The 15,982-nt window shown below is 38.1% G+C and overlaps 1 protein-coding gene across 3 annotated transcripts in view; it reads right to left on the bottom strand.

Moving 5' to 3' along the window:
• kcnt1a (potassium sodium-activated channel subfamily T member 1a) overlaps nucleotides 1-14,184 on the bottom strand; it is a 35,640-nt gene extending 21,456 nt beyond the window's left edge. Inside the window, exons 1-8 of one of the 3 annotated variants that reach the window (XM_065965561.1) lie at nucleotides 13,685-14,184; nucleotides 10,345-10,509; nucleotides 2,643-2,722; nucleotides 2,174-2,297; nucleotides 1,572-1,619; nucleotides 1,210-1,258; nucleotides 966-1,025; nucleotides 620-694 (exon numbers count right to left, since the gene is read on the bottom strand). In XM_065965561.1, the coding sequence (XP_065821633.1) occupies nucleotides 620-694; nucleotides 966-1,025; nucleotides 1,210-1,258; nucleotides 1,572-1,619; nucleotides 2,174-2,297; nucleotides 2,643-2,722; nucleotides 10,345-10,509; nucleotides 13,685-13,854 (771 nt within the window). In that variant the 5' untranslated portion in view covers nucleotides 13,855-14,184. Of the gene's footprint in view, nucleotides 1-619; nucleotides 695-965; nucleotides 1,026-1,209; nucleotides 1,259-1,571; nucleotides 1,620-2,173; nucleotides 2,298-2,642; nucleotides 2,723-6,059; nucleotides 6,237-10,344; nucleotides 10,510-13,684 lie in introns of those variants that run through there. The other 2 variants (XM_065965560.1, XM_020653366.3) reach the window with 2 other exon arrangements.
• Between the last annotated feature and the right edge of the window lie 1,798 nt (nucleotides 14,185-15,982).

The raw sequence follows: 15,982 nt of genomic DNA, 5'->3' as shown, positions 1-15,982 counted from the left end.
TCTGATGCTTCTGCAGCTAGCCTCAAGCGGAAACTTGACGTACTGCAGGATTTTACACTTCCGCACTGGCCTCATCTTTCAACACCAGCGGTTGCCACTTAAGCATTTTTAAGGTTTTTGGAAATAAAGTAGTAGGTAAATAAAATACAGGCTTCATTTCATCAAAATCCATCCAGTCAAATTTCATCTACAATTTCTCAGTCTGAATCATAACTGTTGGAACACTGCTGGCACAGCTGACAAACGTCAAACCACTGTGCTGTACGAATGACAGCTTATTTTGTCATCTGTCAAAAATAACAAACTCACAGACAATTCAATCTTTGTTTGCCCCTCTGCCTGTTGTCTTTAGCTCTCTTTAGATATGCATAAGGGACTATGTGTATGACGTGTATGATTCCTCTCTCCTGTATGTTTGTGGGTTGTTGACAAAACCAAACATTTAGTTTTTTCCTTATTGTAATTGACAATGTTAAACATCTATAAAAAATCATAAAAAATCATAAAAATAACAAACTAGTATCATAATATTCAACACCTCAAATATTTTTGTTGTTTCCCAGTAGGGGATAGTTGGGATAATGATTATTTCAGTATTGTCATGGGTAAAATGTTTTACCGTTATGATGAAGGGAACAGTATTGATCATCTCCAGAAGAAAAGACACCTGGAAAATCTGCTCCCAAATGTTTCCCTGAAATTAAAAACACTTTTTAACAGTAAGCACACAAAAGACAGTGACTCAGTGCAGACACGCACTTCTTAATTGTAGTCTGTCACTTCTATCGACCACTTAATCCTTCACCTCCACCAGATCCTGTAATTACCGTCTCTCCTTAATGTAGCCGTGACAAATGACTTTGGCTAATTATGCCACTTATGAACTGTCAATCTCACAGACTGCGATTGGCCAATTGTACCTGAATGTATCACAGTTATCACACCGACAAGCTTGAAGTCTTTACCTTGTAGCTTAGATACATCAGTAGCATTGTCTCCAGGAAACTAATAATGGCCACAATCACCTGTACAAACAAAACCAGAACTCATAAACACAAAGTCATAAATTCAGTGTTCTCTTTTGGTGATAAAGCGTTTGAGGTTCATGTTTAGAACACCATTACTTGTTCACCTCATACATACTTTTATGCGTTTATACAAGTTTGAAACTGTTTTGTTTTTCTCTATTCATAATCAGCTGTGACTCACTTGAATGGCCCAGACAGGAAGCTTTCTATCCACCCAGAAGATCAACCCCCTGCCACATAGAGCACATAACAGCAACTATTTTAGTAACAGCAAAAATATATGTAATTTATTTATATCTTAACCCTCGACATTGGAGAAAGGATGCAATATGGACTGTTGACACCAATGACACATAATGAGACTTCTATAAGGCAACTTTATGTCAGGTCGTATAGCTTTTAAATGGGTTGACTTAAGTAGGAGGAAAGAGCAATGACATGCTGTCCATTTAAACTGATATAAACATGGATCCTATGCAAGGTTAAGTTATAACGTTAGTTATCCCCCCCCTCTCAACTTAAATCCCATTTTCAGGTTCTTACCAGTTTATTTCTCTGTCCTGCACTGAGCCGTTCCACTGGCTGTCAAAACTGCAAAAACAATGACGATGATGAAGATGAGGAGGAGGGAGAAAAATGATTAATCAATAAGCAGTGAACTTATTTGTTCTGATGAGACAGGACAGTGGTTAGAGTCAGAAATCAGGGAGACAGAGCGAGAGAGTGTGAAAATGCGGGAAAGTAGCCACAGGTCAGATTTGAGAGAGAGGGGCGTGGTCAGACACAGCTCATTTGCATTTAAAGCTACAGACACAGAAACAGCCTGTTCTGAGCAGGGCTGAAATAGAGGGGTTTAAAGGCATGATCAAATACAGGATCAGAGTGGATTTCTAACAATAACATTCACAGACATACTTTGTGGACTTCTGAGACTTATTTCAACTTGTTATAAAAGAGTATAATATACTACCTTTAAATCATCATCATCATCTTTTGCCAATACATTGCCATTGTTTGTGTGTTGTCACTTTCTACCTTTTATCTTTTAATAATCTGTTAGCTTTTCTGGGGTTTCAAATGTTCTACGTGTGTTGACATCAAGCATCTTAATGTGACTTGACACGTATCTCAAAGTGTGAACAAACCATTTGCCACTGAGAGGGTTCTGCTGTCCTGCGATGTGGACGGGGTTGTCAGTCACCACTCTGATGATGTACAGCAGACAAGTGAGCAGCTTCAGGGAGAAGTTGAACACACGGATCCTAAGACCTAAAACCCAAAGAGCAACTCATTTTCTAAACAAATACTGCATACAGGATATTAGCAGCAAATACAATTTGAGGTTTTTTGACTCACAAGAAACATAACTGCCTTAAAACACTTTCATCTGTGTAGACTTACAGTAAGTGAAGCAGAGCGCTGTGTTTCTTTTAACCTATAAGCTATACAAGGAACGAATGTGGTTCTCCTGTGCTGTTTTGTGTTCCTAATATTTCTGGGCCTCATAACACTTGAATAATGGAGCTTACTGTCGTTGTCTTTTCCTTTAATGGACCCTTTTAAATATGGAGAAGCGACAATTTAGTAATGAATGAAAAGACAGTTTGCACTTACTTGATCTTTGGTTTTTGATGAAGAAAAGCTTCAGACGCTCCTTGAAGGTGTTTTCATTCACATAAAACTCTACCTGCACCCTAACATAAGAGAAAACAAGAGGAGAGGCAGCAAAATCAGATGATTTTTCATTTTGCGTGTTTTTTAAAAACTGAAATAACACAGTGTGATTACGGTTGTTAGTTTTATTAATGATCTGCACATGAAGGTTTGGTAATTGTCTATCTCTGATTGTGTTTCCTATTACAGGACAGGGTAACTTTGAGACATGTTGATTAGACCGAAGACACCTAAGAGTCGCTGTTACAACAGGAAGGACAATTTACATAATTAACATCAAGGTGAAAGGATAAAGTAAAAATGTGGAAATTAAATTGTTATTTAGTACTGGTGAAAATCAAACCATGGTAAAAAAAAAAAAAAAAAGGGAAAAATTTATTTAATCTTTCACACAGCTTGAAAAACATAAAAAGTATCCCCTATAGACTTTATATTATACACCATATAATCAATTTTCTCTTTTAGATAAATATATTTTATTCATTGTTGTTATTTTTCTGTTGCTGTTTGTCTCAATCTCTATCTTCTCCCTCTGTCCCATTCCACAAGCCCAACACAGTTTTTGGCAGATGGCTGTTCATCATGAGTCTGTATCTGTTATAAGGATGTGTTTCCTTGCCTCTGTAACTTTACTAAATGTTGCTTAGTGCAGTGGTCATGGTGGATTAATTTTGGGTCTTTGTAAATAATAGAATAAAAATGTCATGTCATGAGAAAACATTTGTAATTAGTTGGCGCCATACAAATAAACATTGATTGATTGAGTAAGATGAATAGATTAAAAGTTATATGTTCATTTGTGCGTTCATTTCAGAAGTTAATATACACTGTTTTCCATTTTACTTTTTGTTTGTGGTACTTTTTATTATTGAATTAAAAATGTTGCCAAAGAAAAATAAACTTGAGTATGCAATTTCTTTTTTAATTGTAACTTTTTTTAATCTTGGCTAACATTGACTTCTAAATACATGAAAATGGGTAAATGGACCTGAGCTTGTATGGCGCTTTTCTAGACTTCTGACTCAAGGTGCTTTTATATCCCTGGTCATACCAACTCATTCACACACTTATGGCAAAGACTACTATGGAAAGTATCCATTAGTATTATCAATAATCCATTCATACACATTCATACGCTTCTGATGAAGCAGAAGGAGAAACTTGGAGTTAAGTGTCTTGCCTAGGACATGTAACCTTCTGGCTGAGAGACGACCGACTCTACCACTGAGCCACAGCTGTCCCTGTCATTTCCTCACACCCTGCAAATTCTTCCTGACTACATTTTTTGTAATGAGCTTTATTACTTACAGTAAACATGACCAAATTTATGATTCTCATATCACCAAATGTTTTTTTTATTTTTTTTATATATATTATAGTCCACATGCTTTTTAAACTCTGGATACAGCAACGCATGCAGCTTATTTTTTGAGTTATTCATTAAGAGAAAATAATTGTTTCATAAACAGAAATACGTTGATGTTCATTTTAAAGACAAATCAAAGCTCAGAAGAACCAGAGTAAGTCAGAGGGAATAAGCGACAACTCCTCCAGCAGGTAGCTTGGCAACACACAGAAAAGCTGTAGACTAATAAAGTATCATCATCTTTAGAGTGCTGCCTGCAGAAGAGAGCACAAACAGAGAGGAATGAAAAAGAAGCACAAAATGGAATAGACAAATCTCAGGAAGGTTGAAAGTCGTGCTGTAGAGTAATCCAAGGTTCGGGCTCGTGGCTGGAAGGTTCACAGTGGGAAGGGAAAAGCAGTGTGGGTAGTTGGATGTAGCGACTCTGTGTTCAACAGCTATTTCAGGTCTGCTGGATCATAAAAAAAAACACGACAGAGAGGAGAAACCCTTCAGAGGAATCCTGTGTGATGAGAGCCGAACAGCTGTTGCACGTGCCTGGCAGCAGAGCAGAGATATGTCACATATGAGGGTCCTACAGATTGTTCTGTCTGTCTCGGTGTCTAACCCCCTCCACACACCCACACACACACTCACACACACATATTGTGGTGCAAGTAATGAACCATAATCAGCTCCTGTTGAGCACACAATTACCAGCAGAAGTGGTCTGACATTAGTCATACTGCCATTTCACAGAGTTTGAGGGAATAAGACGCTCAGCTCTGGGAGTAATCAGATCTTTTTTTAAAACTAATTGCGGCAGAGAAAATTCTGCAAGTCAAATAATTCTGCAGCTCTGAAGCAGTCTGGTTATATTACATCTTTTAGCCCAGAGGTGTTCATTTACAACAGAAAGAGACCTGTTGATCTGAATGTAAAAACTTCACACAAAGCCAGTGTTAGTCATGGGAAAAATATTTTAGGAGCTGTATCAACAAAGTTATAACACTTAAGCAAATAGTTATAAAAAATAAAAAAAATCAGCAAAACTTGTGAAGTTCCATACTTCCTAATTGTGAGGCGTTGCTTATATTTCTTTAACATCAAAGTAAACCAGAAAGAATTTGAAACATGTGGTCAGTTAAAATTGGCATTGTAAAGAGAATCATTTGCTTTATCTCTAATGTGTAACTTTTTGTATTGCAGCTGAAATGATTCACTGATTGGTCGATAAGCTCATGCACAGAAACATACATCAATTAGATTGTTTTGAACTTAGTAGAGCAAAAATACTGAAAATCCCTGTTGTTTTCTGTTTCTTTGATATTTTGTATCACACTGAATATATTTTGTTGTTGTTTTTTTTTTTACTTCTGGATTTTTTTTAAAAAAAAGAAAGAAAGAAAGAAAAGCGAATATATCATCTTGGGCTGTAACTTTACATTTCTCACAATTCTCTGACAATTCACTTACAGTATATTAATTTATTATGACAAAATTATTTAAAAAAAACAGTCCTAGCCCACAGGACTTAGCCTTATCTATAAAAACTTAATTAAAATTATGATTAGATTCATAGCCTATTCGTGGCAGAAAATATGTAATTTCAATGAGTCAGCTTGGACATCGTGACACTTTGAACCTGAAGATTAGAAATGAAGAATAATGTTCGTCACAGCTCTACGTTGTATAACAGCAGATGCATAAATAAATTAAACATTAGGCTTTGAGGACAGTGCCACTATATAAATAAACACGCAGGCAGCATTATAGCCTACAAGTCAGCACAGTTTTTTGGGCGCGCGGATTAAATTTGTCAGGGCGTGCTCACGACGTTTGCTTCCTCCAGAGTTACCTGCAAATGTAAACTGTTGCATAACTGCTCAGTTGAGAAATGACTAAAAAAAAAATGTAACTTCTCCCAGTTCTATCACTATCACCGCATGCAGCTCTCGCTCTGACACTGGGACACACACATTTGAGGTAAAATGTCCCGAAGTTGGCCCTACCTCTGCCCCGTGTCACCACCAACAGGATCCGACCTCCACGTGCTCACGGACGGATTGACCCAGGTGGGAATGACGATCCTCGGATCCATTGACACCTGCGTCGTGCTCTCAGGCTTAATTCCTACAGTGTTAAGGCTTCTTGACCAACGCGCTTCCCCGCAGCTGTTGAATAGCACAGCACCAGGCTACAGTTTTCTTTTTCTTTTTTTTTTTTACGATAAAATTATTTTTTGTTGTTGAGTTTTCCAAAAATCACAAGACGAATATTATAATAACAATCTTAAAAAATAAACCAAAACCATTAGCAGTCTTTGCTTTATGCATCATTTACTTTGAGAGATGAAGTGATTATTGGAATACATTTAGAAATGTATTCAATCTCTCCCTTTCTCTCTCGTGCGCGGGCCTGTTGCCACAGCAACGTTGCTTCGACAGCGTATAACCCCTTAACCAGCAACACTACAGCTACAGGCAAGGCTGTTAGCGTTCCCCCTGATACAGTGGAGGAGTGGTCATAGGGATCAGATGCAAATAAACACAGATTTTTCCTTTAAAAAAAAAAAAAAAAAAGAAGGTCTGCAGCATTTTAGAATGTAGGCCTACAGGCTCATAGAAATGCTTCAACGCCTTATATAAAGCCACAATGATCTTAAGCCCATGGAGACTACATTGTTGTCTATTTTTCAGGACCTAAGTTGGACCTAGTGAAAGAATACAGAGTATGTACCCTATTTCTGTCCTGGAAAATGAAAACAAACAACATTGTAGGCGGATCTGCTCTCTCTCTCTCTCTCTCTCTCTCTCTCTCTCCCCGTCCTTCCCACCTTTTTGGTTGTCTCCTAATGTGAAAGAGTCTGAAGTAGTAATATATGGATGACCTCCTCCATGAGTCAGAGAAAATACCGGAAGAGGGCACTCCACTTGAACCCCTTCAGCCCACGCGAGCACTGAAATGCCACTCAGTGTGGCTGTTCAAGAAACACAAGGGGGCCAGAGTGACACAAAAACCCCTGCCTGTACGACATGAGACATTTGATCAGAAATAGAACATTATGATGTTCATATTACATGACAAACATGAAGGACTATTTAGTCTACTAACTTCTGCAGCAAGGAAGAATATTTAACTTTTCTAGATCAGAGACACTGTCCCTACAAAAATGGCACAACCTTATAGCCTAATGGATATATTACATGTGTTCATCACTCCTCTGTTGATCATTTCTATAAAGTGTGAGACCCTTATTAATTTAGTAGGCTATACTGGCCATATATTGTCATCTTCAATACTACATGGATTTCCAAAGATCTCTTAGATTTTCCTTTTCTTAAATATAATCCTCCGAGAATCTCACCTTTTGTTCATATACCTTGCTGATGCTGCCTTCATGTGAAGCGGTGGTTGAGAAAATGGGGGAATAGGTTGGATGTATGGCCCATATTTCACAGTTTGCTTTTGTTGTACGATGTCTTCCCTTCATTGTTGTGATTACTCTTCTGTATCTATGTCATGTGATGTCTGAGCTAGTTTGTTCCATGTTCTATTTGTCATTTTTTAATGTACTGTAAAACTTTAATAAACATATAAAGGAATAGTTTCTAATTATATATTTTTTATACTAGTTAGTTTAGCTCAGAAGCCCTTTCTTATCTTGTGTTTTGATTAAACCTTTTATCCATTTTAAGTGAAAAGGTCACATATCATCCTCCTTTTCAACATGTTTTAAGTCTCAGAAGTCGCTACAACATGTTTGTCAAGTTTTTGTGTTAAAAATCCTCTGTGATCTTGCATATTAGGATGCTAAAAGGGTTATAAAATGTGAAAATGCAGTAAATTGGAAAACAATGACGAAAATTGCAAACATAGAACAGATTAAAGAGTCAGCCAAGGAGAATATGCTACTGCAACACTTCCAATAAAGCTTGTGTATTTTTTTTTCTCATGCATGGCCACCTTTGAGAAAGAAACCTTTGTGTGATGGATGTGACCAGTGACATTTCTGAGTGGACAGAGGTGCTGAACACAGGCGAGGAATCTAACCTCTAATAATCTAACCAGCAACATCCCTCTCCAACAACAACATTATCTAACCAACACAGAGGAAGGGTTTTTTGAGAGGGAAAAAACAACAGAAATGATAATAAGAGTCTAAATAGGAGCTGCTGAACATGTCGACAGCTTTATCAAGGAGGTTTTTGCAAGGACAGCTGGGGAAAGGTCACATTTGAGTGAAAGCATTGGCAGACTGTGTTGTTTTTCAGCGTCAAATAGATATGTCAAGTATTACAAACAGCAGCGCAGTCGAAAAGGTTTTCTGCTGCAGCTGCAATCACATCTAAAATTACATTTGATCATCACTCTCTTGAGGTCCATCTGGCAGAATCCTAGATTATAAAACTGAAAAACATATCAGTAGGAAATGCAAATATGAGGCTGAGGGATAACTAACCACACTGGATTGTTGGATTCAACAGTCTCTTTAAAACAATTGCAAGGATGTTTTCCTTTTAGAAGTTATTTTTTGACTCTTTGTCTTGGACTTCAAAAGCAGATATGATTTGACTCTTAAAGCCTGCAGTGTTTTGAGTCACAGGATGAAAACAAACGATGCAGTTCTTGGAAAAACTGCTGCTGATCGTGTTTGAAGGAGAAGAGTGCAGAGAGACGAAAGTGTTGATGGGGAAAGGTACAAGAAAGATCGTGAAAGCTCATTTTAAATTCCAATTTCTGAATTGGGTCATAGTGTGGTTGAGGAAAAACAAGTTTCAGTTGAGCATCAAACACAACAACCTAGCCTTCTGTGTTACTCCTTCTTAGCATCAACAGTATTTCAACGACTGTTTTTTTTTTCAGCACCATGGACAGCACCCTAACTCTACCATGTTTCTTGCTTTAAAACACGACTTTTTGGGAGAAGAATTCAAACTGCATTTTTGTTGTGCTTGTTTTAAGAATGCCTGCTAAGACTCCCTGCAGACAGGTAAACAATCCATGCACAATAACTGCGACAAAATCCCTACCAGAAAGATCAGTCAAGTGGAATCCTATAAAAGTATTTGTCAGCAATATTGGCAGTCTGGCAGTCTGGCAGTCAGCATTCGTGATTGTGATTCTGACATGAGAGGATGACAGATAATACGTTTTTTTCCCTTAATCAAAATAAGTGTCTGAAAAAGTAATGACAGCATACTGTATGCAAACAAGTGTCATTAAAAAAGGAGGCGAGCTCTAGTTTAAATAAAGCAAAATGAATAATCGATCAAATAGACTGTAAAGATGTTTACAGCTGTTTTCTTACAGCCTTATATTTTATTTTTATGTGGCTATATATTCTATTCAGTAATTTTGAAGTCACAAGTTCTTTATTTTGTTTAGCTCATTGTTTGTATTATCTCATAATTCCTTAATATTGTAAATTGATTAAAATGTCTACTTCATCACATTTCCAAGAACCCAAGGTGCTTGAATGTTCTGCTTCTGACCAAACACAAATCAATAACCTAAAAGCACATATCATCTAACTTTAAAGAATGCTAAAACAGTTGTAGTGGACATTAAATGAATGCAAATCGTTATTCAGTTGATAAATTTGCTTTTTCAAACTACTGGTTAATTGTTTGAAAAAGCAGCTAAATTAAATAGATTAAGAAGATTAAATAAATGTGTATTATTGAAATGGCTGGATTAAAATGACTAAAAGTTCGCTAAACGTAGAGGAGAAAACGCAAAACAATAGTTCGCTAAGATGCGAAATTATGGATAACTGGTTGAAATAATTGGCTTTGAGAAATGAATCTATTGTTTACAAGTTAGCGAGAACTAAGGGATAAAAGGAAAAACATCTTATTTTAGTCAATAAACAGTTGAAACAGTAAACAAAGAGCAATGCACAAACACTTGAAATAGGTAGCTCAACGTTATGGCTAATAGTTAAAATAGTTAGCTTAAAGCTAGCATGGCGTTTAAATTGGGAAAAAGATAAATGGTTCAAATAAGATGGTAGTTTTAATGAAGGGGGTTTTGAGTTCATGTAACAGGGCTTTGGAGTTATTTGTGGCATAAAGAACTATGAACTAACAGGTTAATCAACTTATTGAATAAGATTTAATGTTCTGAAACGATCAATTATCTATAACTGGTGTTAAAATCAATTTTACGTTTTATCCACCTTTGTCCCTCGACAAAATGATCTGAGGTTTCTTTCTCTGACCATGTCAAACAGCACTGCTCTTGCTCCACCTGCCTCCTGAGAGTATTTCACAGTGATAATGCCCTGCTGCCTACCTGTCATCATTCTGAAAGTTCTGGTCCCCGAGCAGCAGGTCTCTGAAGCGAAAGCGGGGCGGCAGAGGAAGTACCTCACTCTCCTGCTGCTCCATCTTCAGGGTGGAGATGTCTAAGATAACCCCGCTGCTGTTGGTGTTGGTCGGGAGAGGAGCTTGAGAGGAGCTGAAGGAGGGCGAGGAGAAAAGTAAAGAAAAAGAAAGGAAATGAAGAGAGGTAAAGAGAGGTAGTGCAAAGTGAGGGGGTTTTAAAAAGCAGGCATTGTTGAAAGAAACCAGGAGCAGGAAAGGAGAGGAAGCAAGGAATTAAAGGATGGTAGAGTGCAGATGGTGGACTATGACAGGAATGCAGAAAAGTAAAAGTTAGAGAATATGAAAAAGAAAAAAAAAACACAGTCAAAGTATTTCAACATTTTTTTGAAAATTCTCTACACTGAGCTTTGTTGTCTACCGTGTAATCATTCTGTTTTGCTTGTTCTGTAATATGAGCTGATCAAACAGCATCCTGGAGTCAAACAGACAATAGAGAGCACGACAAGCGAACATGTGTTCAAGTACAGCACAATGTTAACCAGCTGCATCACCACTCTGCCCTTCTGGGTTTATATATCTGCAGTGCGTTTACATCTGTGCCCCTTCAAACATAACTAAAGTAGAAAATCCTTCCCTTGAAGAAGCTAGAAAAGCTCATCTTTGATAGTTTTGCTTGAAAAATGACCAAAAGGATTCATGGATTTTCCAACTATTCAGCAATTCATTATCTTTTGGTTACCTTCTCAACTAACTGTTGCATACTTTCCATCATTTTTTCTTCTTTTGCTGCTTAAAGGATTCAATTAGCGATGGAAATTAGTGTACAAATTACAAACTGCAACTGTGTGTAAGTAAAATTCTAAAGAACTTGCATTTCACCTGTGTTATTTCATTTTACGATTAACCTACTTCAATACATCTCAGGCAGAAATGATGTGCACTTTGTTCTGCTACGATCATCTGACAGTTCAATATATTGGTTACAATACAGATTAAGATTTCATGGGGGGAAAAAATCATCATAAATTAAATGAAGTTGATAAAATACAACACATTGACTGACCAGAGAAGACCGTGGTGAGGCCTGTTACACCTCACAAAAAAAGCTTGTTGACTCTTAGACAGAGAATCACTGAGCTGAGTAGATTAAACTTGCTTCAAGTTGATTAGCTACAACAGTAAAATGCCATTTAACGACTCTGTAGGTGCATTTTGATATCGGAAGTGGTCTGGTTTCTGTTTAAGGTAAAACAGTCTGTGTGGAGAGGGAACAAGTCAGAAGGTAACATGCTTTACATTAATGCAGGAAACCCATCTTCAATCATCTAACAAGGACGTACAACATATAAGCCACATATAAACAGAGCACACATCACAATCATCATCCATAGAGGTGAGTCTTGAGCAGTGATTTGACTGAATAGAAGGGTCAGTGCAGTGTTGAATATGTGTGGGGAGTGAGTTCCAGAGGGAGGGGGCGGCTTTGGAGAAGGCTCTGTGACTTTTAAAAATATATTTTTTTCTAATTTTAATACTTTTAGTTAGTTGTGCTGAAAAGTATCTGTTTGAGTTATGCAGGATTTTGAGGAGGGGTGGGGAGGTCTTTTACTTTTGATAGTTTAATATTCATGTGCTGGGACATTAGGTTAGGGTTTGCATCTGATAACATATTCATCATCAATACATCAATAATCCTGAATTCATAAATCTCAGACTAATCTTTATCTGGATATCAAATCAAGACACACAAAAAAAAAAACAGGAAAAAAAGATGTGGTTGGCTTGAAGTCACAACTTTTAGTTCCATTAATACATTAAGGGCTGCAGATGTTGAGTCATCTCTTCCAGCTCCTCTCCCTCCTCTTTTAATCACAGCCTGAGCGACATGCAAGGAGAAGTGAAGGACAGCTGGATGTTACCTTTAACCAGTATAAAGTGTGTGAAGACGCACTAGTGTTATTTCAAATGGAGATCCCAGAGTGAGAGACATTGACTGATATATTTGATTTCGGCTACACCTTCATATTTTTTTTAAATCACTACAGGTATGTTCAGAGTAAAAGCTTCAGTTGCTGGAAGTTCTTTGAACATTAACTCCCTGGATAAATCATGTGTCCGTTAAATATTACTCACTACAATGAGACAGATGAACTTAACGATTCTAATGAAGTTGAAGTGCTTTGGTGTGAAATCAGCTGAAGCTGGATGTGTTCTTTCAGTGTCTTTAAAACTGATTTTTTTAAAAGATATAAATGAAGGGGAAAGTGAAGCAGTGCTGATGAGCCTTCAACACCTGTGTTCGTCACTCTCCCTCAGCTGTGTCACTTTGTTTGCTATGGTCCTCCATTACACTTGTCAAACTTACTGTATAATCGATGAAGGGAATATTTCTGATGCGGTTTCATGAAATCAATCAATCTAAGCTAACCATACAGAGCTAAGGGGGAAAGTGCAGCAGGAATATCTCATAAAACAGTTTGGAGGAGGCGCAGTGCATCCCAATACACTGAAAAGAAAACTAAACAGGTTTGTGGTAGATTTTGGAGGATGAGTGTCATCTTCTCTGCAAATACAGTCTCAATTCTCAATTCCCCCAGTTAACTTCATCATTCATTTTGTACTGTATATACCCCCTTTTATTTGTATTTATCTTATCTATTCTGTTTAATGTGTATTTTTGAGCTTTCTTGTCTGTACTGCTGTAACGCCCGAATTTCCCCTCTGGGGATCAATAAAGTATTATCCCATCCTATTATCCTATCCTATCTTTTGAACTTTAAATCTCGGCCTTCATATATTTGGTGACGTAAAGATGTTTCTATTGAAAAGTCGCACAAATGTTCCAAAAATAAAAAGGATCCAAAGTGCAAGACGTTACTACAGCAATATTTTGGTTGTTTTTGGTGTGGTAAGTTTAAGCAATACAAAATATTCATGTCATATCATACACATATGTTATACTGTAAGCTGAGACACAGTGTGAGCAGCTGAACACACACACACACGGTGCAGGAGGAGATCAGCAGGCAGTGTATGGAGAGATGATGCTCCGAGAAACACTCCTGGAAATCATCATTACGCACAACACCAAGAGCGAACTCATTGGAAAATATGCAAAAGTGCACACATTTCAAAGTTGTATTAAACAAATAGCATCATCTACAGTGACTGTTAGATAGGAAATACTTTAGGTAATATGATGAATAATAGTTATTTAAAGAACATGATCTCATTCCTTCTTTATCTCAACAAATGATGCGTAAAGTTTTCTTTTATTTCCTACTTGTTTCTCGTGTTGGCTCTCTTACCGTGCCTTGTGGTTCACGTTCACGGTCCCATCATCGTTCACGAATGATTGGTTCTCGTAACATTCACTGCACATTTTGGCCGGAGATCCGGCGCAGCCGTCGGACTGGAGAGCTGCGGTGGTCGGCGTTGAGTCCCCCGTGACAAACTCTTCTTCCTGGGTTAATTGCATCGGAGGGAAATCTGCCAAAAGGGAGTGGACACAGCCGGAGAGAAAGACGTGCTCAGTGTGGAAAAATCCCCCCTCACCTACTCAGGTGCATCTTGGAGGTGGAAGAGTTTTTTTGGTTTGTTTTTTTTCTCGCGCCCACGCGGATTAGAAGCTGCGAGCAAAGTGACCGCTATGATCAACTCTTTCAACAGAGCAACTGAAAGATGCTGATTGAGTCATTTGGGTTTCAGTAAGTCTGCCAAAGTGGTCAGATTCAAGATTCAAGGAAATGTAAAGGACAGATCTGCAGCACTGAGCATATCAGTGATGAGTTTTCCTTCCTGAGGTTGGTGCACAACTAATGACATAACTGTTGAATTATCACCTAACTCTTTATGTGCAGAGAAATCAGCACCATCTAGCGGAGAATTGGCGTATCAGCAGTTCAACAAAATGAAAATATAAGGCCTTTATGGACACAGACTTCGAACTGAACTGTTTTCAACCTGTTTACAACAAAGAAACGATACATTTTTCTTAATATTTGCAAGCTGTTTCACTCATCTTAATTATGTGATTTTGTGCATATGTGCACAAAATGCATCACTTAAATGGTACTACTACTGCACACCTGTCTACCAGGTGTGACTCCAGATCTGTGGTTGCATGGGCCTCTTCTGAATGACGATTGGCCACCCCAGATGCCAACACCATATCCAACACATTGACTCTGTGATAGACTGTACAGGAGAGTGGGACATGTGTTTTTAGTTTTAGAAGTGGAGCCAATGTCAAGCTGCCTTAATCAAGCTTTTTGTTTTTCCCAAGGGGCAACCTCCAGCATCTTAATATTAAGACTATGACATGGAGGTCTACTGGGCTGTGAGCACTGGTCCCACCAGAGCACGTTTGGCCCTCATGCCACCATCATGCATTTCTGACAATTTGGTCAGAAATAAGCCCTACACTAGCCTCCTGGAGGTCATTTAGTAGTGCTCCTCCTGCTAGACTGATGCCCTTCCACGGCCCTGTCCAGGTCTCCTGGTGTAACTGCTGGTCTCCGGGTATCTCCTCCATGCTCTCGAGATTGGGCTGGTAGACGCGGTAAACCTTCTTGAGACCGCACGCATGGATGTGCTATCCTTGAGTAGCTGGTCTACTTGTGCAACCTGATTTGGCAGCAGGTACTGCCTCATGCTACCAGTGTCAACAAGGATAAGAACAGAGCAATTTTCTGTGGCCACCACATGCATAACCAATCCCTTTTTGGGGGTTATCTTGTTTTTGCTTCTTCATTGCACCTTGTGTATGGTCACTATTTTTGCACAAAAGCAGGTGAAATTGACTCACAATCCATTTTGCTTCCTAAATGGACAAATTAACATCCCTTAAGTTTATCTGACTATGGGTTATACTGTGACGATTAAGTGTTTTTTTCAGCAGTCTACTGTATGTAACACAAATTATGGCACACACTTAATCAACACATTGACGAACGTTTCAAGAAACAAAATGGCTTCATGGGTGATTATTTCTCACAGGACAGCAGGCTGGTACAAAATACAAAAGCTTAATGACGACCTTCTGACTCATCAAGAAAATCGAATCTGAAAATCCTATAGTTTGCGTCATCTTGTGACTGATGATGTCAGTGTTTCTCAGGGTTGTTGAGCTAAAGTAGCAGATTATTTTATTCTTTAGGGAGATGAAGCAAGCTAAAGAGTCTCACACTCTCGGACAGCAGGGCACAGAGGACACTGAGATTGACAGAGCTCTCCTGAGGGGAAAGGTTACACATGTACAGTTGTACCAAAGAAGATGAAAGAGGAACAGCCAGAGATTGATAAATACAAAGCTGCACAAATGAAAAACTAAAAAGAAAAAGGGTTTAAAAAAAAGTCTAACATGGCTTTTCGTCTGTGTTGTAATTGTATAATCAGGAGAAAAATACACAATGCAAAATCCTACAAGATTTCAGAAGGAAGAAAAAACGAACCGACTGATTGAAGTCGATTAGTTATCGACCACTTGAAGAAATGCCAGAGGAAAAAATGAATATCAAACATTCAGATTGACAGTCTGGAATTTTTTTTCCCTCTGTTTATTTGATGACGCAAACTGGAGCTAATACAGAGGAGACGTGGGAGAG

The sequence above is a fragment of the Labrus bergylta genome, chromosome 17 (assembly GCF_963930695.1).
Source record: "Labrus bergylta chromosome 17, fLabBer1.1, whole genome shotgun sequence".
Taxonomy (NCBI): Eukaryota; Metazoa; Chordata; class Actinopteri; order Labriformes; family Labridae; genus Labrus; species Labrus bergylta.
The sequence above is the reverse complement of the archived record's forward strand: the minus strand, read 5'-3'. Positions and strand labels throughout refer to the sequence as shown.